The 26,712-nt window shown below is 41.6% G+C and overlaps 1 protein-coding gene across 3 annotated transcripts in view; it reads right to left on the reverse strand.

The window, feature by feature from the left end:
• The window catches only part of klhl14 (kelch-like family member 14), a 114,523-nt gene that overhangs the window by 29,069 nt on the left and 58,742 nt on the right, over window positions 1-26,712 (reverse strand). For all 3 annotated transcript variants that reach the window (XM_078398524.1, XM_078398525.1, XM_078398526.1), the window contains 2 exons: window positions 8,747-8,836; window positions 5,418-5,496 (listed from right to left, as the gene is read on the reverse strand). In XM_078398524.1, the coding sequence (XP_078254650.1) occupies window positions 5,418-5,496; window positions 8,747-8,836 (169 nt within the window). The remainder of the gene's footprint in view (window positions 1-5,417; window positions 5,497-8,746; window positions 8,837-26,712) is intronic.

A 26,712-nucleotide genomic window follows, 5' to 3' on the forward strand; every position in this document is an offset into this window, starting at 1 on the left:
CTGGGCATGACATGTACACCTGTTATTAGCAACACGTAATACAGGCAAAGATGAATGACCTAGCTTTAACCTCCACTAAATACCACATTAACCCATCTGGTCTCAAGCGATTAGGGAAAATTTCTTTAGGAAAAGAACTGCAGATGCTGGTTTAAACCGAAGGCAGCATCTCTGGAGAGAAGGAATGGGTGACGTTTCGGGTCGAAAGCCTGAAGAAGGGTCTCGTCCCGAAACGTCATCCATTCCTTCTCTCCCGAGATGCTGCCTGACCCGCTGAGTTACTCCAGCATTTTGTGTCTACCTGAGAGAAAATTTATTCATTCACAACTTTCCCACCTTCTCTGCAACTAAATACTAACTTGTTTAGCAGTTCTGACAAAGAGTCTCGGATTTGAAACTTTATTTATTTTTCTGTTTCCACAAATTTCTGACCTGCTGTGTGTTTACATTATATAATTTTTAATTTTATATATATATTGTTAAAATCTTTTAAGATTCAGAATTGGTGATTTACTGACTTTGAAACAGATCACTACAATTTGACTATTGACTAGCAGCCGTCCTAATGATAATTCCTCCCATTTCATTTGAATATAGGTTTCATGTCCAAGGTTGATGTTTGCTAAGTGTCAGTCTGACAACCATAGTAATATCTATTGTGCAGCACTAGTTTCCTGTTTTCTGACTGACAATGAAGAGTTAGATTAGTTTCCTATCCATCACAAAGACTAGCTTTGTAATACTGGATCATTGGAAATGAAATTGAACAATACTGCTCTGAACATGGGAATACACTGCTTATGTTTAGTATTTAACTGAATAGTTTGGTGTAGTTTGAAGTACAAATGTTAGACACTATCAAGTATTGCAGCTTAAAAATCAATAGTGATATAAATGTAAAAACAGTATGTTATATCTTTTTGAGTGGATATCTTTTTGTGCAAATCAATGAATGTTAGATTGTATTTTCCTAAACTACCAGTGTCCTACTGATACATTATATGTGCATATCTGTCAGTCTTTGGACCTTATATACATTTTCAATTCAAGAACTAACATTTAAAGGGAAGTTGGTAATAATCATCAGATACAGTACAAGTAAGGGTCTACTGATCAAAGTGACCACTGCAATTCTGATTTTCAATGGTTGGTGTATTCTTTGTTTCCTTTATATTCGTAGTGAACATGCGTTTTTGTAAAATATATCTGAGAATTGAGGCAGTGGAATAAGGAGGCAAATCAGTGGAACCCAAACCAATTTGCCAAAGATAGACACAAAATGCTGGAGTACCTCAGCTTTGAGTTACACGAGCACATTGGGTCTATCTTTGGTGTAAACCAGCATCTGCAGTTCCTTTCTACTCAAACTAATCTGCCAGTTCCATTCGCCTGTCTTCCACCAACACTTAAATTTTTGCTACATGTTAAGTTCTACTTTTTGGACAAATTCTGCTTAGAAACCATTTAAAGATATGGCGATGGTGATGCTGTTGACTTTTAGTAACACAGTATTTTGGCCAGTTGGTGTCATTCCTGATGACATTAAATTTCTGCACTATTATCTTTTATTAATTTGAAAACTGTTTCTCAGACCATGTGGAGAGCAATACTCTGGATTTTACAACACCAACAGAAAGGCTACATCCTTCATTTATTCAGAGTGCAAATCTGGAGTTTGTCTGTTAGATGACCAAAATGTTTCAGAAGCTTTTGACAGGAGGGCAACGTCTGAATATTTACAAAAGGAACAAAGGGTAACCATTGTCCATATCCAGCTAAAGCTAAATCAAAGGAAATTATCGGAAGCTATGAATTTTGATAAAATTAGTAAGCATCTAGAAAGGTATATAAGAACAGCTTGAATATGATTGTTAAAGGGAAATCATGCTTTATAAAATTACCAGAATTTTTGAAGAAGTTACTAACTTTGGATTTAAAAATGTCTGTTATGCAAGGTGCCTATAATTTGTTTGGAGACAGTTAGGCCTTTAAAGAGGAAACATAGCAGCAAATAAATAGAAAATCTATTGATGAACAGAGAAAATAAGGGACCGTAAATGGCCCAGGTATCAATTCTCGATGTATTCTCATTCTTGGTACGTTGTGCTGAAACACTAAATCATTTGAATTTGGGTAAAGGGAACAGAAACTAGAAATGTAGCGAGACTATAAAGATACAGAATTTGACAATGAGCATTTGATGAGCATTTAGATTTTTTCGGAAGAAGAACATATTAGTGGAATAGCATGGTATATAAATTTGCAATTTAATTTGGATAAATGGGAGATGTTGCCTTTTGAAAAAATACAGGAGTTCAATTAGATTTTCAATGGGAAAAAAAACAAGAATATCATTATTTTTTTAATGGAACAATGCCAAAGGATGTGAATTCATTTGGACAGATACATGGATAGGAAAGGTTTAGAAGGATATGGGCAAAAGGTGGGTGGGTTAGACTGGCGTAGATGGGCCATCATGGTCAGCATAGGCAAATTGGGCTGAAATGCCTGTTTCCATACTGTATGGCTCTACAACACAATGAAAAAGAAAACAACGAATTGAAATCTGTCATTTCTTGAAGTGATATAAGCAGGTAGTTAAAGCCACAAAATTCCCAAATATCTTACATTTTATAAATAGGGATGTGGAATATGAGACAAGAATGTTAAGGGAATAACAACACAGTTACACAAAATTTTACTGGGCCCATAGCTGGATGGCTGTATTCAGATTTAGCGAAGATAAGAAAGACATAGAAACTGTGCAAAATAGATCCATAAGGAAGTTGTTGGAAAACATAGTTTAAAAAAAAGTTAGGCATATCAGGACTAATTTAATTATGAAGGACTTTGATGCAGGAACAGGACCATGGAAAGAGACTCGCCTGTTTTCCATTGAAAGTGAGAGGAATGAGCAAGATAAATGTCTTGATCAAGAGTGCTATTGGGATAAGGGGAGCTTTGCACAGAGAGAATCATTGGATAAATAATTGAATTGAAGTAAGTTATCGGGCTATAGGGGAAAAGGTAGTGAAAAGAGATTGTTTTGGATTGATTTGTCATAGACACAATCAAATTGAATAATCTCCTCCGGAGCTGTTAACTTCAGCATCAATACTTGTATGTGTCTATTACGAGAAATGGCTGTCAAAATACTTTGCCATTAATCTGTCAGAGAACAAAGTGTGATATCTACTTAACACAATGAAAAGCTAAATATGAATCAAAGCTTGAATTATATCTAAAGTGAAAGACCTTTGGACCAACTTCATAGCATTCTTCATATTGAGTTCCACCAGCGATAAAGGCATTAGGTTATGCAACATCACTAGAAGTACATGCATAAATAGTGAACATTTTGCAATGGTTTAGTGATGTCTGCACTGCTCAATGTTCTAGCTTAATCTTTTGCTTAAATTTACACATTAGAGCAAGTCTTCAGTAACAGGAAAGAGCCTTCAATAGTCACATCAAAAGGATTATCAGCTGTTTGCAAGTTAGTTGCTGATGGATTTACTTCTGCCATTGCTGGGTGATTCTACAAGTGTTTGGAGCTCTGAAGCTTATAATTCTCAATAAGAACTATATTTTATAAGACAGCCATGGTTAACTGAATATGAACTAAAATGTTTACTTACTTGTTTGCCTAACAAGAGTGACTGCACTTCAAATTAATTCAGTGCAAAGCAATGGCAAGAAATTAGATTGTGTATTATTCCTGTTAATTGTTCCAAATTCTAGTGGGAGTATTAAGACCTAAAGTGCAAAGAGTTTAGGGTTTTGAGATACAGAGCGGAAAAAGGCAATTCGGCCCATCGTGTCCGTGCCGACCAGTGATCTCTGCACGTTTACACAATCCTACACACTAGGCACAATTTACAAGTTTTACTGAAGCCAATTAACCTACAAACCTGCACATATTTGGAATGTGGGAGGAAACTGGAGCACCCGGAGAAAACCCATGCAGGTCATGGGGAGAGCGTACAAACTCCATACTGACAGCACCCATAGTCAGGATCGAACTCGGGTCTCTGGCACTGTAAGGCAGCAACTCTACCACTGCGCCACCATGCCGCCCATTAAAGTGAAAAGCTTCGGAATTAAGGGTCATCCATTTAAGATGACAATGAGGAATCTTTTTCTGTAGTTTATGGGTTTTCTGGAATTCTCTATCCTAGACTGGCATGGAGCAGAGGAGTTGAATACATTCAAGGTGCAGGTTGCATTACACGGGAGCAAAGGGATATGGGGAATGAGTATGAAAGTGGCATTGAGACAAAGATTGGATCAGTCCTAATCTTATTGAATGTCAGAGCAGGCTTGAAGGAGCCAGTTGGCTTACCTCTGCTCCTGTTTAAGCTCCTATTGCAGAAGATCACAGCAGTTAAAGGCTGGAGAAAATACTCCCTGTTATTTAGAGCAAACTCTCTAAGGACTTTGCAATGGGTCTGAATAAACTACAGTGAGTTTTGAAAGTGCCTGGTCAACTGAATGTAGAAAAAAAGAACAGCAGATGCTGGTTAATACACAAATGGTCACATGGTACTGGAGTAACTCAGCAGGCCAGGCAGCATCGCTGGAGAACATGGATAGATGAAGTTTTGGGTCAAGAAGAAGGGTCTTGACCCAAAACATCACCTATCCATGTTCTCCTGGGATGCTGCCCGACCTGCTGAGTTACTCCAGCACATTGTGTCCTTTTGGTCTGCCGAATGTTGGCTGAATGTCTGTTTAAATTGCAATAACACCACAAACTATGTGATGCATCCATAGCTCCACTGCGATTACCAGCTGCTGGGCTCTAATCAAACTCAGTGAGCAAGGAATTGGGCATTCTGTGAATAATGACTATCTATGGGATAATGTCAGACTTGCAAATAAAAGCAGCACAAGGAAGTTTAGTTTAGTTTAGTTTGGAAATACGGCGTGGTAATTGGCCCTTCAGCCCACCGAGTCCGTGCCAACCAGCAATCCCCATACACCAACACTATGCTACACACACTAAGGACAATTTACAATTTTACCAAGCCAATAAACATACAAACCTGTGCGTCTTTGGAGTGTGGGGGGAATCCGGAGTTGCCAGAGAAAACCCATGCTGGTCACGGGAGAGCGTACAAAACTCCATACAGACAGCACCAGTAGTCAGGATCGAATCCGGGTCTCTGGCACTGTAAGGCAGCAACTCTACCGCTGTGCCACTGTGCCATGTTCAAGTACCCAGTCCAACTTCACAATGGGCACAATGCCACTGGAAATGATCACTAGTGGGGTTGACTCTGATTTACATTGATTTATGTGCATTTCATGCAAAATAAACAGGCACGAATGGATCCAATTTCTCAGTTCCTGCCACTTATGTTGCAAAACTGAGCTAGGTGTGTTAAAGTATTAAACATTTAAATATAAAGTTTTACCTTTCTTGCATAGGGGGAAGTTGTATCCAGTTGTTAAACCTAGGATCATATCGGCTGAGAAAATTAGTGCTATGTTTCCCTGTGTAAAAAAATAAGAAATCAGAGAATTAAATACCTTCCAGAACTAAATTATAATTTTCCAAAGTTCTCGTAGAAATTTAAGTGGGATAATATTTATTTTCTGTTACATCCACATCAAATGAAAAGCAAAGACCTATTTATTTTCTGAATCTTAGCAAAAAGGTCAAAAATATTCCGTGTCCCAAGCATGACAGAATGTTTGTGGAGTTTGATAGCTGACCAGTTTTATTTTTCACATTAACGATGCTTTATGAACATGTAAACAGCCAGCAAATTAAAATACACTCTCCTTTTTACATTCCTAATTAATTTATGGCTACAAGTTTTTTATTTACTAAAATAGAAGGCGATTCAAAGCTGATTTTTTTTTTCTTTCTTAAGTCACAATTGATTAAAGTTGTATTCTGTTGTCAGGCAAGCACAAGGACAGTGCAACCATTTCACCTTAGTGTCTGTTTATGATTGACAACCAACCTTCTGCGCATCCGCTGTGCAACTCTGTGACCAAACGCTGCAAGTTTAAAACTTTTTTGACTTTTAACTCAGCAAGTTCTCAGGACATGATTTATAAGTGACCAGAGATAGCTGAAAATCTCAACCCACAAAGAAAATGCTCTTGAGTATTCACGAGTACTTTTATATCAAGCACCTGTGAGCTTTAACCTGTTCTGTGCCACCCCCGGGTATACTCGGGTCTTGGCCAACAGTAAAAAAAAAATTGGCAGTGAACAGGTTAGACACAAAAAGCTGGAATAACTCAGCGAGAAAGGCAGCATCTCTGGAGAGAAGGAATGGGTGACGTTTTCGGTGAAGTTTCCTGCTTGTTATTGTGTATAACATATGACATATAAAAGGAAGAGAGATGTCAAAGTCAACACTAACCAACAAGAGAATGTAACTAGGGAAATGATAGACAAAAGGGACTGCACATGCAAAAAAAGGACAATGTGTTGAAGTAACTCAGGCAGCATCTCTGAAGAACATGAATAGTAGACGTATCAGGTCAGGACCTTGCTCCAGCAATTTGTGTCTTTTTGGTGGGGGAGATGATTATGGGCAACAAGGCAGTGGCAGGGCAGTTAAATATCTTTTGTATCTATCTTTATGATATGTGGCCTCCAGAACCAGGGGCCACAGTTTAAGAATAAGGGGTAGGCCATTTAGATCGGAGATGAGGAAAAACTTTTTCAGTTAGAGAGTTGTGAATCTGTGGAATTCTCTGCCTCAGAAGGCAGTGAAGACCAATTCTCTGAATGCATTCAAGAGAGAGCTAGATAGAGCTCTTAAGGATAGCGGAGTCAGGGGGTATGGGGAGAAGGCAGGAACGGGGTACTGATTGAGAATGATCAGCCATGAACACATTGAATGGCGGTGCTGGCTCAAAGGGCCGAATGGCCTCCTCCTGCACCTATTGTCTATTGTCTATTGTAAAATATGAGGGTGAGATCATTTTAATAATAAAACAATACAGAGGATGAATCAAATACCATCAGCATCACTAGAAAATTTGTATTAGGCAAGCTATTGGGGCTTCAGGCTGCGATAATGCCTGGGTATTGCAGTTCGCATCCTGGATTTCTGTAAGAAATGGCCACCACGGTAATGTTTGCATCTTCCAAATTTCGTTAAATTCTCAAGAGATTTAGAAAATTGCCTATGTGATATCCTTATTCTCTTGGGTGGAAAGCAAAATAATGGGTAACTATTGCCTGGTTAACCTAAAGCCCATAATTGGAAAAATATTAGAATCAATAATTAGGAGCTAATGGCAGAACATAACATGATCAGGCAGAACAGCTTCATTAAACATAAATCTTGTCGAACAAATTTGAGGAAGGACACAAAATGCTGGAGTAACTCAGCATCTCTGGAGAAAAGATTTTGTCGCATTCCTTTTTCTCCAGAGATGCTGCCTCACCCGCTGAGTTACTCCAGCATTTGGTCTTGATCTTCGGTATAAACCAGCACCTGCAGTTCCTTCCTATACAAAATTTGATGAAATATTGGCTAGAGTGGATAGAAGCAACCCATTCAATGCAATATACGTTCACATTGTGCCACCCTAAAGATTACCTTGGATAAGAGCTCATGATGCTGGAGATAACATGCCAGCAGGAATAGGGTGTTATCTGATTAGCAGGGTGCGGCAAGTAGGGGGTTAGGACAGTCACTTTCAGTTTGACAACCTGTATCCCTAAGAAGGTCCACTATCATCCACTGAATAAGTTCTACTCTTTTATTTGTGTACGGCTTGATTGACGTATGGTATGATTTGTCTGGATAGCACGCAAAACTAAGTTTATCACTGCATCTCAACATGACAATAATAATAATAATAATAATAAACTAAACTAAACCATCGAGATGCCACAGGAATAAATGCAGAGACTGCTCTACTAGTTACAATAAGCATTAATTATTTAGAACATTCTTGGATGCACCTAACAAATTCCAACCCATCTAAGCCCCATGCACTAAGGTGATCTCAGACAATCTTGGGAAAGTTAAAGCCTGTTCCAGGCTGTATCCTTCAATCAATTCAATAAGATAGACTTTAAATGAATAAAGTATTCAAGGGTGTGTGGGGGGAGAGTAGGAAAGTGGACTTGAGGAAAACCTTATTATCTTATTATCAAGGGGCTGAATGTCCTACCCTGTAGATAGTCACAAAATGCTGGAGTAACTCAGCGGGACAGACAGCATCTCTGGAGAGAAGAAATGGGTGACGTTTCGGGTCAAGACCCTTCTTCAGACTGAGAGTCAGGGGAGAGGGAAACTAGAGATATGGAAGGGTATAAAGAGCATTTAGTGTCTATCTTCGGTGTAAACCAGCATCTGCAGTTCCTTCCTACACAATTTGTCCAGCCCTGTATGTATTTCTTATAGTCTTCCATAACCCTAACCCCAGCACTTCAAAGCAGGGCAGTATTGGTGAGGTTAACAAACAATGGATTCTATGAGCATTTGCAACAACTGGGAACTTTCTTCATCTCATCAGGTGGGGAGAAAGAATGCACAAGTACTTTAAATTCTGTTATAAAAGTTATAATATTAAGAGAAATTAATGGGTTGCAGGTAAGTATCCCTTGATGTCAAAATTTGCCCTATTTTCCTCACAGATGATAATTTTTCTGATTTTATTTAACATTAACAGGTAGATAAATGCAGCTTTAATTATTCTTATTATCATAAAAAATGTTGATACATTCCATAGGTGAAATATAAAGAACCAAGCAGTTTGTAATTACCATTTGGGTTCCATTGGTCTTCTCCTCCCAGTACAAACAGGAAGTTTTCTACTTCCACAACGCAGTGATGGGCACTGTTGTAAGGCATTACTGAAATAAAGAAGAAATATCAACTTCACCTCATGGTCTCATTATACGATGGGAATGGTTTCTTATCAGTTTCAACGATCAGTTAGCCAAACGTACCAAAGGCACAGCATTGTCGCATTGCATTTTCAAACAAAGAGAAAAGGGAAATATTTTGGAAATATAAGAGACTGCCACTGCTCCAATCTTGAACAAAATACAAAATGCTGGAGGAACTCAGCAGGTCAGGCAATATCTCATCGCTGAGATCCTCCAGCACTTTGTGTTTTGCAAAATATTTTGGATGACTTTCTTAGAAATATTACCACCTTAGTTTCACTATAAGAGAACATTTGATGGATTGAGGAACTCTGCATGAATAAAAATATCTGTTTCGTTTAGCTCAGAGATACAGCGCGGAAACTGGCCTTTCAGCCCACCAAGTCCGCACTGACCAGCACTAGCACTATCCTACATGCTAGGAACAATTAAATTTTTTACCAAAGCCAATTAACGTACAAACCTGTTTGTATTTGGAGTGTGGGAGGCAACCGGAGCACTTGGAGAAAACCCACACGGTCACAGGGAGAATGTACAATCTCCGTACAGACAGCGCCCAGAGTTAGGATCGAACCTGGGGTCTCTGGCGCTGTAAGGCAGCAACTTTACCTTTGCGCCACCTTGCCAAAAATTAATCTTGCAAAAGCTGTAAATATACAGGTCATTCAACACCTATAAAGAGATTAATACTGTGGCCGGGGAAGTTTTTACAGTTTAAAGACTGGAAAATAAATGACTAAATACTGGTGTTTCTATGTAAGCTATAGCAATAGAACCACAAAGCTTCTAAAGAAAACTCCCAGTAACTTTTGTTATCATCATCATCATTGTTATTAGAAGACCCTGGAAGGAAGTTGTTCAATTTACGATGAGGTGGTAATTTTGGGCAAAAATATAAAGGACGTCACTTATTGTTTGGAAAGTGCAATCTAAATGAGATATACGAATAAATGGATCTTGGAGTACATTATACCAATCACTAAAAGTGATTTAAGTGATTGGTTAAGAAGACCATTCGGCAAAGGTAAACCAAATACATGGGTTTATTTCTAGGTTATAATTGAAAAGTATGGAGGTTTTCCAATACTTGGTTAGACCATACTGCACTATTATATAAAGGATATGGACACAGGAGAGGGTGCAGAGATTATTTACAAGGGAAATCCTAGTAATATTAGGGCATACATACTGGAAGGCTGTGGAGGACTAGTCAATGGATATTTTTAAGGTCAAGATTGATAGGTTCTTGATTAGAATGGGTGTCAGGAGTTTTGAGGAGAAGGCAGGAGAATGGGGTTGAGAGGGAAAGATAGATCAGCCATGATTGAATGGCCTAATTCTGCTCCTATGACTTAGGATCTTAGGAAAGAGAGAACAGGTTGGTTCGCAGCACCTACTGTTTCAGTTTCTGTGGACATACAACCAGAGGCCACAAGAAGCCTTTTGAGTTAGATATAGGGCTAATGGAATCAAGGGATATGGGGAGAAAGCAGGAACGGGGTACCGATCTTGGATGTTTCTATGTTTTGTCTTAGATGCACTGTCACAATAATCCGGCATTGGTGTAGATTTTACTACACAGGTGGAGCTGAAGCTCTGAAACAACAGTGCTATGCCACCTGGAGGCAGTTGGGGTGGTCACGTAGCAGAGAGATGCCTTGCCTCTGCAGTCAAATCCTTTGGCAATGAAGGTCAACAAACCTATTTCTTCTGAACCTATTGATGCATCTGACTGCTTGCTTTCAGTGACTAATGTACCCACGTAAAAGGCAATTGGATAAGTATTCTTCAATGGAAATGAACTTCATACTTTTCCCTTGTAAACAGTAAACAGCAAACATACCTTCTCTGGTTCTTTCCTCCTTTGTTGCCTTTGGAACTGATCAATACTTGCACGGGACTGTCTCCGATCATTTCTAATCTGAATTTGCAATCAGAGTCCTGCCTGATGTTGCCCATTGAAATCAGAACACTTGCTCAATCTGGCTGTTTCTTTGGGTGTCAGTGGGGAGTTAATTTGAAAATGTCACATCTTTGGAGTTGTTCCAGATTTGCTGATCTCACACTGAGGCAATTGTTATGATGCTCACCTTGTTATGTGAGATGGTAAAATCAACTTAGCGTGCCACAACTCAGGCCTTATCAATTCATCCTTTTAACTGTCAACTTGATTGCAGTCATGAGACTTGCTCCTGATAATATAAGACATGTAGTCGTAATGAGGCACTGTAGTTCCCCGTGGCTGTTTTTAACCATCTCTTCTGAATATGTAAAACACCTCTAAACGCCTTTCTGGTACCTCTAAAATACCCAATTACTATTGTCAAACAGCTAGATCTTCCAAAAGGAAACCTTTAATTAACTTACGGTAAAATCAAGAAAAAGAAAGGCTATTCAATATTTGTTGTCCCATTTCGGAGGGCGGCACAGTGGTGCAGCAGTAGAGTTGCTGCCTTACAGTGCCAGAGACCCAGGTTAGATCCTGACTACGGGTGCTGCCTGTACAGAGTTTGTACGTTCTCCCTGCGACCCAATGGGTTTTCTACAGGTGCTCTGGTTTCCTCCCACATTCCAAAGATGTGCAGGTTTATAGGTTAATTGGCTTCCGTAAATTGTCCCTGCTGTAGGATAGAACTGGTCAATTATGTTTTATTTTATTGCCACATGTACCTAAGTACAGTAAAATGCTTTGTTTTGCATACAACCCAGTAAAATCATATAGCAGACCTTAACTAAGCAGTAGTGTAGGAAAATAACTGCAGATGCTGGTACAAATCGAAGGTGTCATAAAATGCTGGAGTAACTCAGCAGGTCAGGCAGCAGGTCAGGCATTACGTAGGCAATATATTTGTCGGCACCTTTTGGCGCCGCCAAAGTTGCAAAAGTTGTAATGAGTCTGTATGGGAGTAAGGGTGATCACGGGTCGACCTCAACTCAGTGGGCCGAAGGGCCTCTTTCCATGCTGTAGTCTAAACTAAACTAAACTAAATTTCCTGAGCATTTAACATGGTGATTCTCCGAAGTTTTGGGCAATGAACTATACACATGTCTAGAACAAATAGCCAGCACAGCCGTTAGCATTTCATTTCTTGCTCTATTGACCAGTGTAGAAACATTACTTGGTTGTGCAATTTCCAAATTCTATTGATGAATGGTGACCAGTCAAAGTGACAAAGTTCATGACCACACCTCATCTATTTCCTGCATCTCTGCTCTCACCTCAGTCTTCCTGGACAGAAAAAGGTTGGAGTTCCCCTGGCTCTTACCCTCAGCAACCCTCTCATTCCAGGGATCATCATAATGTCTGCTGACCAACAACATTCCACTGACAGTCACAGTAACGCCCCCCCCCTCCCCTCCCCCCCACCCACCCATTTATGAAAGGATCGTTCCTTTTGTGATTCCCTGCTCTGCCGTCTGCCCCCACCAACCATTCCTTCCTTACGGCAGTCTTGCATGAACCTATCGGAGACACAGTATATGTTCTTTCACCTCTTCCCTTCCCATCATGCTGGGACCCGAATAGCTCTTTTAGGTGAAGTAAGAATTCACCTGCTCTCCATCCAATCCAGCGTATTCGGTGTTCACAATACGGTCTCCTGTACTGTTGTAGAAACTAAACTGCGGTTTGGGTGAAAGGCTTTGAGGAGCAACAGGGCTCAGTCTGCAAGAATATTGCTGGTCAATTCCCCACTCCTCTCCCACTCTGACATCTCTCTGAGTGCTGTTCTCTTGAGGCCCGATGCAAGCTTGAGCAACAGCATCTCATCCTTGACCAAAGCACGTCGAAACCATTCGGGCTGAATATTGAATTCTACAGCTTCAGATGACTTATTCTCTCTGTCTGAATCAGAGTTGCTCTGTCCGTTGGTGATATTGGCTCAGATGTTCGCTTTCCATTAGAACAGCTTGACCTGCCAAGCACGTCCTACATTTTGCGATTTTTTTTTGCTTTTGCAAGTTTTACATTCCCTTTTTTTTAACATTCTTTTTCTCCAACTGCTCTCATTTCATGGCTGTTAGGTTCTTTCAGATGCACTGTAAATGTCCCACTAATTCATTAACTAAATGACCTGTTTACAGCTTATTCCCTTGGCAACTCTGCCCTCACCTCCTCAGTTATTTATTTTTGCCCTATCCAGCCCCCCACTCTCTTACACTTAAACCAACTAGTTTCTCCCTTTCCTGGTGCCATGAATAACATTTGACCAGAAATGTTAAATCTTTGCTACAAATGCTGCTATACATGCTGAGTCATAGAGTCATACAGCATGGAAACATGCCCTTCAGCCCAACCTGCCCACACCGACCAACAATATCCCTCCTACACGAGTTCCACCTGCCTGCATTTGGCCCATATCCCTCTAAACCTATCCTATCCATGCACCCAGCTAAATGTTTCTTAAATAGTTGCTGCCTCAACTACATTCTCCAGCAGCTCATTCCATAACCTCACCACCCTTTGTGTAAAAACGTTACCGCTCAGGTTCCTATTAAATCTTTCCCCCCTCGCCTTAAACCTATGTCCTCCGGTTCTCGATTTCTCATACCCTGGGCAAGAGACTTTGTGCAAGTGTTGCAGCATTTTTTGCTTTTATTTATGAGTTCCTGCATCTGCAGTTATTTTTTTGATAACTTTATCAATAACCTTGGTTACACTTGTTAGTGAGGGCCTAATGTTGCCCTTTGGTGAGAGTATCAAAGAGAGTAACCTTCTTCATCCCATTGGGTATGGTGCAATATCCAATGAGGCAAATATTTAAAAAAAGGTTTAAGGATAGACTCAATTTTCTAATTCCACATATAAACTTTTTAAAGGGGTGTGTTTTCATAATATTTTGCGACATCCAGTCCTTTTTACAAGAAGTCAGGTACATTTTCTTGATTACAGTTTAATAACTGCGAAAAAATTAATACTTAAATTTTGGAAAAAACCAATAACCCCCACAATTAAAATGTGGACTACGGAAATGACAGAGACCCTGCATTTGGAAAAAATAAGATTTGCCTTAATTGACAAACCTAATTTATTTTTAAAAATATGGTCTCCATTTATTGAATTTTTAGAAAAGTAAATGGGTTTGACACAGGACTAAAATAAAAATTTAAAATTAAAAGTTGAAACTTGAGTTTAGGGTTGGATGTACAACTGTGGTTATTGTCTCCCGGATCTACCCCCTTTAATTTTTATAGTTATACCTTTTAAAAAAAAAAAATTATTCTCTCTTCCCAATAGTTTATAGTTTTTTTTTCTTTCTTCTTTATTTTTTATTTTCTCTCTTTAAAAATTTTAAAATTGAAGCTATGTAAGAACTTTGTAACAAATTTGTCTTTTATTCCGATCTGTACATATGCTTTTCAAAAAAAACAAAAAAACATTTTAATTTAAAAAAATTGAAACAGAATTTGGAAAAATGCTGAAAAAGATCTATTCATTAGCACTGCCTTTACAAGGATAACATTAATTTTCTGTTTTCATTGTGGGGAGGAGGGTGCAGGAGAAGTTTGAGCCCAACGGGTCCACTTGGTCTAGTTGCCATTAAAATTTCTCTAAAAATATTTAAAATAGAATTTTATATTATATAAAAATAGACATTATCTGTAGAGAGAAAAATGGAAAAATGTTAACTCTTGCTTTTATCTCCACAGATGCTGGCTGTTATAATACCAGATGCAAAATAAAATGATTCTAATTTTCAGTTCTAAAATATAAATGTTCTATTACAAGAAGAGTTTCTTTATTTTAGCATTCTCTGTTTAAGTTGTACAATTAATAGTACACTACATTTCTCTGCCTGAGGATGTGACACAAGCTGGAGAAACATGGAACTTCAGATGCTGGTTTGCAAAATAAGACAGAGCGCTGGAGTAACTCAGTGGGTTAGGCAGCATCTCTGGAGAACATGGTTAGGTGAGGTTTCTACACAACCTGTTAGTTGAGCACCACAGCGATAGACAATAGGTGCAGGAGTAGGCCATTCAGCCCTTCGAGCTAGCACCACCATTCAATGCGATCATGGCTGATCACTCTCAATCAGTACCCCGTTCCTGCCTCAAGGAGGCGCACGAGGCAGACCTGGGACAATTTTTGGGCGAGATTCCTTTCACCTTTGAGAAAATCTGTTTTAAAATCAACACCACAGGTGGTGTTGGAAGATCAGACCTTGGGGAACCATACACAATCCATTTTTTTCCACTGTGTTGCACGCTGTATTGCGCACCAAGAACACGTAATTCCTTTCATCAAATCTATTTTAGATTAGTTATATTTATATTACATTACATACATGCCAGAAATGTTGCCTTTACTCCCGCTGAGTTACTCCAGCTTTTTGTGTCTATCTTCAGTTTAAACTAGCATCTGTAGTTCCTGCCGACACATGCTTCAAAATAATATTTCATAAAGGCTGTAAGATTTGTAAAACTTTATTGCAGCTTGAAATGCAAGTTTATTAATTATTTAACTGCAAAACATTAAGGTAACAAAGGTACTCAAATGATTAGAGGACTGGACTGTCGAAGGGAGCATTTATTGCATATGTGAAAGGTAGCTATGGGCACTCGCATGGGCCTGCCTCTTTGACGCAACAATCGAACAATCCCTATTCCGGACGTACACTGGCCCCATCCCCGAACGCTACCTCCGCTACATCGACGACTGCATTGGTGCTACCTCTTGTACCCATGCAGAACTCACTGGCTTCATACACTTCACTACCAATTTCCAACCTGCCCTTAAATATACTTGGACTATCTCCAACATCTCCCTGCCGTTTCTGGACCTCACCATCTCCATCACAGGAGACAGACTAGTGACTGACATCTACTATAAACCCACTGACTCACACAGCTATCTGGACTACAATTCTTCCCACCCTGTCTCCTGCAAAAAGTCTATCCACTACTCCCAATTCCTCCGTCTACGCCGCATCTGTGCCCGGGATGAGGTGTCTCACACTAGGGCATCAGAGAAGTCCTCATTCTTCAGGAAACGGGGCTTCCCCTCTTCCATTATAGATGAGGCTCTCACTAGGGTTTCTTCTATATCGCGCAGCTCCGCTCTTGCTCCCCCTCCCCCCATTCGTAACAAGGACAGAATCCCCCTCATTCTCACTTCCACCCCATCAGCCAGCGTATCCAACAAATCATCTGCCAACATTTCCGTTACCTACAACGGGACCCCACCACTGGCCATATCTTCCCATCCCCTTCCCTTTCTGCATTCCGCAGAGACCGTTCCCTCCGTAACTCCCTGGTCCACTCGTCCCTTCCTACCCAAACCACCCCATCCCCGGGCACTTTCCCCTGCAACCGCAGGAGATGCAACACCTGTCCCTTTACCTCCCCCCTCAACTCCATCCAAGGACCTAAACAGTCTTTCCAGGTGAGATAGAGGTTCACCTGCACATTCTCCAACCTCATCTATTGTATCCGCTTCTCTAGATGTCAACTTCGTTACATCAGCAAAACCAAACACAGGCTCGGTGATCATTTCGCTCAACACCTTCGCTCAGTCTGCCTTAACCAACCTGATCTCCTGGTGGCTGAGCACTTCAACTCCCCCTCCCACTCCCAGTCTGACCTTTCTGTCATGGGCCTCCTCCAGTGCCATAGTGAGGCCCACCGGTTATTGGAGGAACAGCACCTCATATTTCGCCTGGGCAGCTTGCAGCTTCTCCAACTTTAGATCGTTCCTCTGTCCCTCTCTTCCCCTCCCCCTTCCCAGTTCTCCCTCTATCTTCCTGTCTCCACCTATATCCTTCCTTTGTCCCGCCCCCCTGACATCAGTCTGAAGAAGGGTCTCGACCCGAAACATCACCCATTCCTTCTCTCCTGAGATGCTGCCTGACCTGCTGAGTTACTCCAGCATTTTATGAATAAATACCTTCGATTTGTACCAGCATCTGCAGTTATTTTCCTACACTGAAAGGTTGCCATGATCATAAAGACTTTTGTTCATTAACTTAAAAATAATTATATTGTACTCTGGAAATAAGTCCATTTTAGTATTTAGTATTTAGTCCACATTAGTTCACTTTGATCTTTTAAGCGGAACCTCCATTTTGCCTGCAACTGGGTCAGCTCTCATTGAGGCTTAGGGTCCATTTATCACGCAAAATGAAGCAAATGGTGGCACCTTGTCCGGCTTTTAAAATATTTCACAGTCACTTTTCAAAAATTACATTCTGTTCAGAAAACAGCAGGGATCTCGCACTAGTTCATTAGTAACAAAGCATGGTAATGTGCCACGGCCCAATGCTCCAACAAAAACGTCACCACTTTCTAATGCTAACCCCTAGGGTACTGTGCCTTGCTATTCAGTACATAAGCTGGGGGCAAATAAATCCTGACACTTGGTGACATGCTGCTCTCCATTGCTGTACCTGATATCAGATTTTTTTCTTTATCAATTATTTTTCATCTTTATTGATCAAATGTTCACTTTATAAATAATAAATACATGCCCAATTATTATTTTCTCTTTTCAATGTATCTTTTTTTCTATTTGTTGATTTTCAGGATTTTCTGTGGTAAACAATTTGGCTCCTGTTTTATTTAAAATGCAATCCATTGCCTTACTACTCTGTTCATAGGTTCATCTTTGCAAATGCTACCAAACACAGCTGGAGAAAGTCTCTCTCTCTCTCTCTCTCTCTCTCTCTCTCTCTCTCTCTCTCTCTCTCTCTCTCTCTCTCTCTCTCTCTCTCTCTCTCTCTCTCTCTCTCTCTCTCTCGATAAAATGCATATGGTCACATGGAGAACGTGCAAACTCCAGACAGCAACCAAGGTCAGGATTGAATTCTTCACAAAATGCTGGAGTAACTCAGCAGGTCAGGCAGCATATCGGGAGAGATGGAATGGGTAAAGTTTCGGGTCGAGACCCTTCTTCAGACTGATGTCAGGGGGGCGGGACAAAGGAAGGATTGAAAGTGGGTCTCTGGCATTGTGAGGCAGATTTAGCTATCATACAGGAGAATAAATGTCAGCATTCGTCAGAATGACATGGAAGAAGTGAGTCATAATTTCTTTTTTAAATCATGTGCATTTTGTCGCAAAAAATAACCCTGCTAGCCATTTTGCATTAACTGTTGCCTTTTGTTTTTACAGGCCTAAAACAAACTCACCAGTTTTATGAACAATTTTCAGGAATGATACAATGTCTGAGGTAAACCAGCCACTCCTTCTAATGTGAACCTTTTATGAATAGAAAATCAGGATGGATTCCCCCTGCCAGCATTTTAAGGGAACTATGAAAATGCAGAATAATCCTAATGTCCAAGTTTACTCTACTCATTCCAGTCTTGAAATTTCATGATCCGTGCTTATAATTTGTTATCACAATCACACCACAAGGAGGAAAATAATCTGAATATTACAACTCAAGATCTGTATACCAATCATTGCAAAAAAAATCCTTAACCAATTACATTAACACTTGAGTATTAATTCCCCTGTTTAACAATTCACGCATCATGCCAAAATATTCAAATGTGCAGTGTAAAGATTTTGTGTTATGCAATAGAATTTTATTAAAATCCAGTTGCCTTTCTGTGTTTATTCTGGACGGGTGAGGGGAGACCTAATTGAAACGTACGGAATGGTGAAAGACGGATAGAGTAGCTGTTGAGCAGATGCGGAGAGGATGTTTCCACTAGTGGGAGAGTCTAGGACTAGAGGTCACAGCCTCAGAATTAAAGGACGTTCCTTTAGGAAGGAGATGAGGAGGGATTTCTTTAGTCAGAGGGTGGTGAATCTGTGGAATTCTTTGCCACAGAAGGCAAGTCAATGGATATTTTTAAGGCAAAAATAGATAGATTCTTGATTAGTACAGGTGTCAGGAGTTATGGGGAGAAGGCAGGAGAATGGTGTTAGGAGGGAGAGACAGATCAGCCATGATTTCAGGATCTGGGTTTCTCTGCAAGGTCAGCAATTCCTAATTACCCTTGAGAAGGTGGTAGCGAACTGCCTTCTTGAACCGCTGCAGACCTTTGGAGAAGATTCTCCCACAACTGCCCTTCATCAGTCAGGGAACTGATGATAGAAGTTGGGGCATTAAGTTACAGTTGTACAAGAAGATGGTGAGGCTGCACCTGAAGTATTGTGTTCAGTTTAGTCAAGAGTCAAGAGTGTTTTATTGTCATATGTCCCAGATAGAACAATTAAATTCTTTCTTGCTGCAGCACAACAGAATATCTAAACTTAGTACACTGTAAACAATATAATAAACAAGAGAAAAAAACATTCAGTGTGTATATATACACATACCCACAAGTACACACATATACACGCACACACATATATATATATATATATATATATATATACACATACACACATGAACACATACGTATACCCCAAAAACAAACAATAGTAGTGCAATAATAATAATAAGCATAATAAGAATAAGAATAAGAATAATAATGGTCTATTGTAGTTCAGAGCTTATTTGAGGTTACATTGTTTTAATAGCCTGATGGCTGTAGGGAAAAAAACTGTTTCTGAACCTGGACGTTACAGTTTTCAGGCTCCTGTACCTTCTTCCCGATGGCAGGGGTGAAATGAGTGTGTGGCCAGGATGGTGTGGGTCTCTGATGATGCTGGCTGCCTTTTTGAGGCAGCAACTCCGATAAATCCCTTCGATGGTGGGGAAGTCAGAGCCAGTGATGGACTGTGCAGTGTTCACAACCTTTTGCAGTCTTTTCTGCTCCTGGACGTTCAAGTTGCCGAACCAGGCCATGATACAACCGGTCAATATGCTCTCTGCTGTACACCTGTAGAAAGAGAATCCTCTGACATACCGAATCTCCATAATCTTCTCAGGAAGTAGAGGCGCTGATGTGCTTTATTTATAATTGCATCAGTGTGCTGGGTCCAGGAAAGATCTTCGGAAATATGCACGCCCAGGAATTTGAAGTTTTTGCTCTTTGCACCATCGTACCATTGATATAAACAGGATAGTGGGTCCTCATCCTTCCTCTTCCAAAGTCCACAATCAGTTCATTGGTTTTACTGACATTGAGAGCCAGGTTGTTGTGCTGGCACCATTTGGTCAATCGGTCGATCTCACTTCTATACTCTGACTCATCACCACCATCTGTAATTCATCCAATAACGGTGGTGTGGTCGGTGAACTTGAAGATGGAGTTCGCACTGTGTCTGGCTACACAGTCATGAGTATAGAGTGAGTAGAGCAGGGGGCTGAGCACGCAGCCTTGAGGTGCTCCCCTACTGAACTAATCCTGCTATAGTTCCTTGTCTCTACATCTTTAACTGAACATGTTCAGAGTCATGTTTGCCCATGTTGTTGGTGGGGGTCTTGCTGGTAATAACGCCATTGAATGCCAAGCAGAGGCGATTAGATTCCCTCTTGATGGTGATGGGCATTTGCTGGCACTTTAGCGCTGCGAATGTCACTCTGCTGCTTACCAACGCGTGCCTGAAAGTTATGTGGGTCTCGTTGCATACATGAATGGACAGTTCATTTGCAAGGAGTTGTGAATAGAATTGAAATTCTACAATCATCCACTGCAGGGGTGCAATGCTGCCGGAACTCACCAGAGCGCCACTCCGACACCTCTGCGAAAAAAAGCTCAAATAAACAGCGGGGAATGTTAACTAGTGGGGAATTTAACAATGGCCGCTCCAACACCAGTGACAGCTCCGGCACCTAAAAAATTAGCACTGCAACACTGATCCAATGAATTCCATTGATTGACCTCGAACAACCACAGCCCTTGTTCCTTGTGTGAGGTTTGATTCCAATCATTGGAGTGTTTCCCTTTGATTTTCATTTACTTTAGTTTTACCAGAAAATAGATCCAAGAAGCTGGAATAACTCAGCGGGACAGGCAACATCTCTAAAGAGAAGGAATGGGTGACGTTTCGGGTCGAGATCCTTCTTCAGACCAGTTTTACCAGGGTGCCTTGAAACTACACTTGACTAAAAGATATCATGAGTAGTCACTTTCATGTCATCTGTGGAATTCAGCTCTTTGGTCCAAGTTTGGACCAAGATGGCATTGAGGTCTGGAGTCAAATGGTCCTGCAAAACTACAAAATGGCATTAGAAAGCAGGCTATTGTTAACTAAGTGCTGTGTGATAGCACTGTCATTATTTTACTGATGATTAAAATTGATTGTGCAGTAATTAGTCATTTTGGATTTGTTTTGCTTTTTGTGAACAGGGCGTTCCTGTGTAATTCCCCACGATGCTTTGCTGGAATCGTTGGGTTAGAGGCAGAGTTACTTCTGGTGAGCATGTCTTCAGAACAACAGTCTGGTCTGTGTTGCATCCTGTGCTCTCAGCCGTTTCTTGCTATCACATGGAGTTAATCGAATTGGCTGGAGGCAGGCTTCTGTGATGGCCGAAGTCTCCAGAGGAAGCCGAGCTGGATCATTTATTCGGCACTTCTGGCTGAACATGGCTGCAAATGCTTCAGCCTTGTCTGCAGCATTCACACGCTGGGCCCTGCCATCGCTGAGGGTGGGGACGTTCCTGGATCCTCCTCCTCCTCCTGTTACCTGTTGAAGCACCCTCCACTGTTCACAACCAGCTGTGATAGGAATCCAGAGATTTGATATGATCCGTTGCTTGTGAGATGGCTTAGTTCTGTCTATTGCTGGTTGTGTTTCCGGCTTAGTACACACACACACACCTGGGTCGCACGTTCACCTGAATGGCCGGGTGTGTTTTCTTGTCGTGCTGTTGCTGCTCTCTTCAGCAATGTCAAATTGCAGGCAGCGCATGTTTGGCATTGTCCATGCAACATTACACTGTGCATCAAACACAGCAAAAACACATACACTGAAACAGGCCTGAACCAGAGAGTCGGAGTCTACTTTAGCTTAGTTGAGATGATAACAGGTCCTTTGGAGCACTGAGTCCATGCCCACCATCAATCACCTGTTCACACCACTTTTGCATTCACTTCCTCCATACTAATGGCCAATTAACCTACAAACCCACACGTCCTCAGGATGTGGGAGGGAACTGAAGCACCCAGAGAAAACTCATGCGGTCACAGGGAGAACGTGCAAACTCCACACAGACAGCACCCAAGGTCAGGATTGAACCTGGATCTCTGGCGTAGTGAGGCAGCAGTTCTACCACTGCGCCACTGCGCTGTCCATGCCCGGACTGTTCTCACAGTTGGTCAAGGTCACTGTTACTCTCAACATCCTTGTCTCACAATAGTTCCAAACGGCCTGCCGCTGTTTTATGTCACATTTCACATTTCACAGTATGATATTGCAATAGGAAAGTCACTTAAAGGTAAATGCATAAAGGCTTTCCCTTTTGTTGCAGAGGGTGGTACGGACCACAGGAGGACTTGCTTATACTGCAGGCTTCTCTAAACTACACATAGATTTAAGAGTTTCCCTCTGACCAGTTTTAGTCTTTTTTAGTTTAGAGATACAGCGTGGAAACAGGCCCTTCGGCCCACCAAGCGAGCATCGACCAGTGACTCCCCCCCCCTTACACTAGCACACACTGCACTCTAAGGACAATTTACAATTTTTATCAAAGTCAAGTACCCAACAAACCTGTACATCTTTTGAGGGTGGGTGGAAACCGGAGCTACCCGGGTAAAACCCGCGCAGTCACGGGGAGACCCTGCAAACTCCATAGAGCAGCACCCGTGGTCAGGATTGAACCCGGGTCTCTCTCTGTCGCTGTAAGGCAGCAAATTTACTGCTGCACCACCCCGTTATCTCAAGCAACTGCCCCCCTGGTCTGCAGAGACTGCTTGTAGCCCTGGAGACTGTCATCCTTTAGTTAAAGGATGCTAAATGATGTCTAATCTTACCTCATCGACTACCGGGAGTTAAAGGCAATCATCTTTTTATTTTTCCCCAACCACACCCTTTCCTTCCCCCCCACCCCTCTGCCCCACTTAGACCATCCCATTTCTCTCCTCCCCTTCCCCATCCATCTACATTCCTTCCCCTGACTTCACAATTTGCAACTCTTCACTCTTTTGTCTCACGCCTTCTGTTTCTGCATCACCAGGCTTTGTCCACCCACCTGCCTATCAAGATCACCTTGCCTTTGTTATCTACTGGACCAAGTGGACCCATTGGGCCCAAACCTCTCCTGCATGGGTGCAGCACCCTCTCCCCCTCCTCTCCCCCCTCCCCCTCCCCCCTTCCCCCTCCCCTCCCCCTCCCCCCTCCCCCCTTCCCTTCCCCACCCCTCTTCCCCTCCCCCTCCCCCTTCCCCCCTCCCTCCCCCCCTCCCCCCTCCCCCCTCTTTCCCTCGGAGATAGATTTAAGCTTTAAAATGTGAATAACTAAAAATATAACACCAATTTCAAAGAAACTTCTTCCATTAGCACCAAAGGGACAACGGTAAGGTGGGCCTAAAATTGTCGTGCTACCGTGTACCGTTTTGGCTGTAGTTGAGGAACAAACAAACAAACGAGAGTTTTAGTATATAGATTACCTGCCACCCTCAGTCCTGCTCCTCCTCTCTTCCAGGTTTCTTTCCTGCCCAAATAGAACCCTTCAAGTTACCTATCACTTTTATTTAACATCCCACTCCCACTCTGACCTCTCCGTGGTTTGGGCTCCATGTACCGATGACCTCAGTAGGTTCGACAAACAACACCTCATCTCCTGACGAGGCATGCTACAGCTATAACGATTCATGAAGGTCAATTTCAGCAATCTAACCTTCGCATTTCTGAAATAACATCACCAACTTGTAATCTTGGGTGCATTTTTATCTCTTTATTGACATCGCCTATCCTGGAAGAACTTATTTTCTTTGGCACAGATGAAGGGGATGTGGGTTGAACTGGTAGAAGGATTGGAAAGAGTTGAGGTATTTCAATCAAAGAGTAAAGGGAATAGACACAAAATGCTTGAGTAACTCAGCGGGACTGGCAGCATCTCTGGAGAGAAGGAATGGGTGACGTATTTTCGGTTTAAACCAGTATCTGCAGTTCCTTCCGACACAAAGAGTAATGGGGATCTGGATCTGATTGCCTGTAAGCCTGGAGGCAGAAACACCACATTTTAAAATTACAGCCTGAAGAGATGTTTACCAAGAATCCTGACGATAGGTGCTTGCCTGTAAAGCGTTTGTACTCGTGGCCTGCGTGGGTTTTCTCCGAGATCTTCGGTTTCCTCCAACACTCCAAAGACGTAGAGGTTTGTAGGTTAATTGGTTTGGTATAAATGTTTCCGTGCTGTATCTCTAAATTAAACTAAACTAAACTAAACTGCAATAAGTACAAGTAAAAGACAATTTTTGGTCAGAGTAGACATATGGAGTGAATGGCCTCCTTCAGTCCCATTAATTCCTCTGTTCATTTGTTCTGTGATAAATAGGTGAGAAGTATACACCTTACAAATCCAGGAATATCATTTTTTTTAAATGAATCTCTGAGTAACAAATTAATAATCTTTGTTCATTACCTATTGCAATATTAGATCAAATGTTTTACACGGCATGAGTAATGTGTGCAGGGAAGCTGTTATCTATTTTTGCAGCATAACCTTTCTGCTAAGTGTGAATTGTTTTGCTTATAAACAAGATTCTCTTTGTGCTCCAGTGTGTTCCAGTGATCCTAGGTAACATTGCACTCTTTTCTCTTGTAATCCACCCCATTAATCACTCAATAATAAGACATACATGCAGAGGGTTGCTCTGTGTTCATAGTTTTTTAATAAACAATCCATTGCACGTTTCCTATGTTCTGTGGCGAAAACAGGCAACATTAGGCTCAGCAAGCAGAGTTTTTCAGCTGTTAAGTCACTCTCATCGTTTTCGTGTGTCACCTACATCAGTCCTACTCGCACTTTGTTGCAGCATGGTGGTGAAACATATACAAAGTAAGACTGATCATTGATATACTGAAACTTTTGTTTATTTGTTTGTTTGTTCCTGAACTACAGCCAAAATGGTACACATTAGGGTGACAATTTTAGGCCCACCTTACTCACCGTCGTCCCTTTGGTGCGAATGGAAGAAGTTTCATTGAAATCGGTGTTATATTTTTTAAGTTATTCACATTTTAAAGTTTAAATCTATCTCCTAGGGAGGGAGGGGGGAGAAAGGGTATTGAGGGGGATGGAGTGGGGGGGAGGGGAAGGGGGGGAGGGGAGGGTGAGGGGGTGGAGGAAAGGGGGGAGGGGAGGAGGGAGGGAGGGGGGAGGGGGGTGGAGGGAAGGGGAGGTGGGAGGGGGCAGGGAGGGGGAGGAGGGAGGGGAGGAGGGAGGGGGAGGGGGAAGAGGGGGAGGGGGGGGGGAAGAGGGGAGGGGAGGAGGGGAGGGGGAGGGGGGGAGGAGAGGGTGCTGCACCAATGCAGGAGAGGTTTGGGCCCAACGGGTCCACTTGGTCTAGTTTAAAATAAAAGTCCGATGGGAGCAGACTATTTATTATCAAAAAGCCAACACAAGTCTGCCACTGAATTGAAAACAGTAATTCAGTCTCAGACTAGCACTGATCATGATCCACAAAAGCTTCACTTGCAGTTTATGATGTCATGAGAATTGCTCAATTGAATTAGTGCCTCATAATTCACTGCCACGAGATTCACTGTCCGATATATGTTTCACTGTGGGAATATGCCTACCTTACAGTAATTCACCCTATCAAGCTCTTTCACACATTTCAATCTGATACGATGCTATATAAATGAGAGGATTTCTTTTTTATTAACATTGTACTTTTATGGCATATTTTGTTGTGCCTGTCTGCTCTCAATCAACTTCTTTCTATATAGGCCGGCGCAGCCAGCGGTGCAGTGGTAGAGCTGCTTTGTCACAGCGTCAGAGACTCGGGTTCGATCCTGATTATGGGTGCTTTCTGTGCAGCGTTTGGACGTTCTCCCTGTGACAGTGTGTATTTTCTCCGGGAGCTCCTTTCTCCCACGCTTCAAAGACGTGCTGGTTTGTAAGGTCATAAGGATTGGAATAGAATGAGGCCATTTGGCCCATCGTCTACTCCGCCATTCAATCATGGCTGATCTATCTCCCCCTCCTAACCCCATTCTCCTGCCTTCTCCTCATAACTTCTGACACTTGTAGGTTAATTGGCTTCTGTAAATTGCCCCTAGTGTGCAGGAGATAGAACCAGTGTAAGGGGTGATCGATGGTCGGCGTGAACTCAGTGGGCCTGTTTCCACTCTGGATGTCTAAGCTAAGCTCTATATCATTTGTGATATCCACAATAAATTGTGATAAGTTGTAACTTTATAACTTTAAGCATGGGCAAATTAAAGTACAGCTAAGGGTCAACGCACAAAATGTTCCTTTCTACTGACTTCAAGGCATATAATGGGAAGCTGAATACAAGTGCCCACATTACGCTCAGTGCGAAAATAAAACAATCCACACTCTGCCTATTATATATTTTGTCTCGTTTTTTTCCATTGAAGCCAATATCGTTTTGATTTTCCTTGCTGTCATTCACCCACCTCACCCCTTTCATTCCCATCTTGGCTGCTGAGGTAAACAAGCCAATCAGGTTCAAGAAACTTGCATGGCAGGTGACACACTCCACACCAAGCAGCTCTTGACTGCAACTTTTACCAGCTGTCCTCTCACTTCGAGAGCACTTTGTGCCTTTTTTTCTGTAAACCAACATCTACAGTTTCTTGTCCCCTCCTGCAAGTGGGCAATATAATTGCTCTGCCTTGCTGTGGAGATCAAGTGCTCTGGCCAACCATTATACTTCTGTCAATGTCTCTAAAATAGATCATCGGTTATTGTGACTGTTTGTGGGATCCTGCTGAAGGCAAATTACCTGTTGCGTTCTGTCTGCTACAAAAGTAACTAGATTTCCTTGGCTCGGCATGGTTTGCAGAGTTCTGTGGTTAATGATGCTACATAAT

The sequence above is a fragment of the Rhinoraja longicauda genome, chromosome 4, assembly GCF_053455715.1.
Source record: "Rhinoraja longicauda isolate Sanriku21f chromosome 4, sRhiLon1.1, whole genome shotgun sequence".
Lineage (NCBI taxonomy): Eukaryota > Metazoa > Chordata > Chondrichthyes > Rajiformes > Arhynchobatidae > Rhinoraja > Rhinoraja longicauda.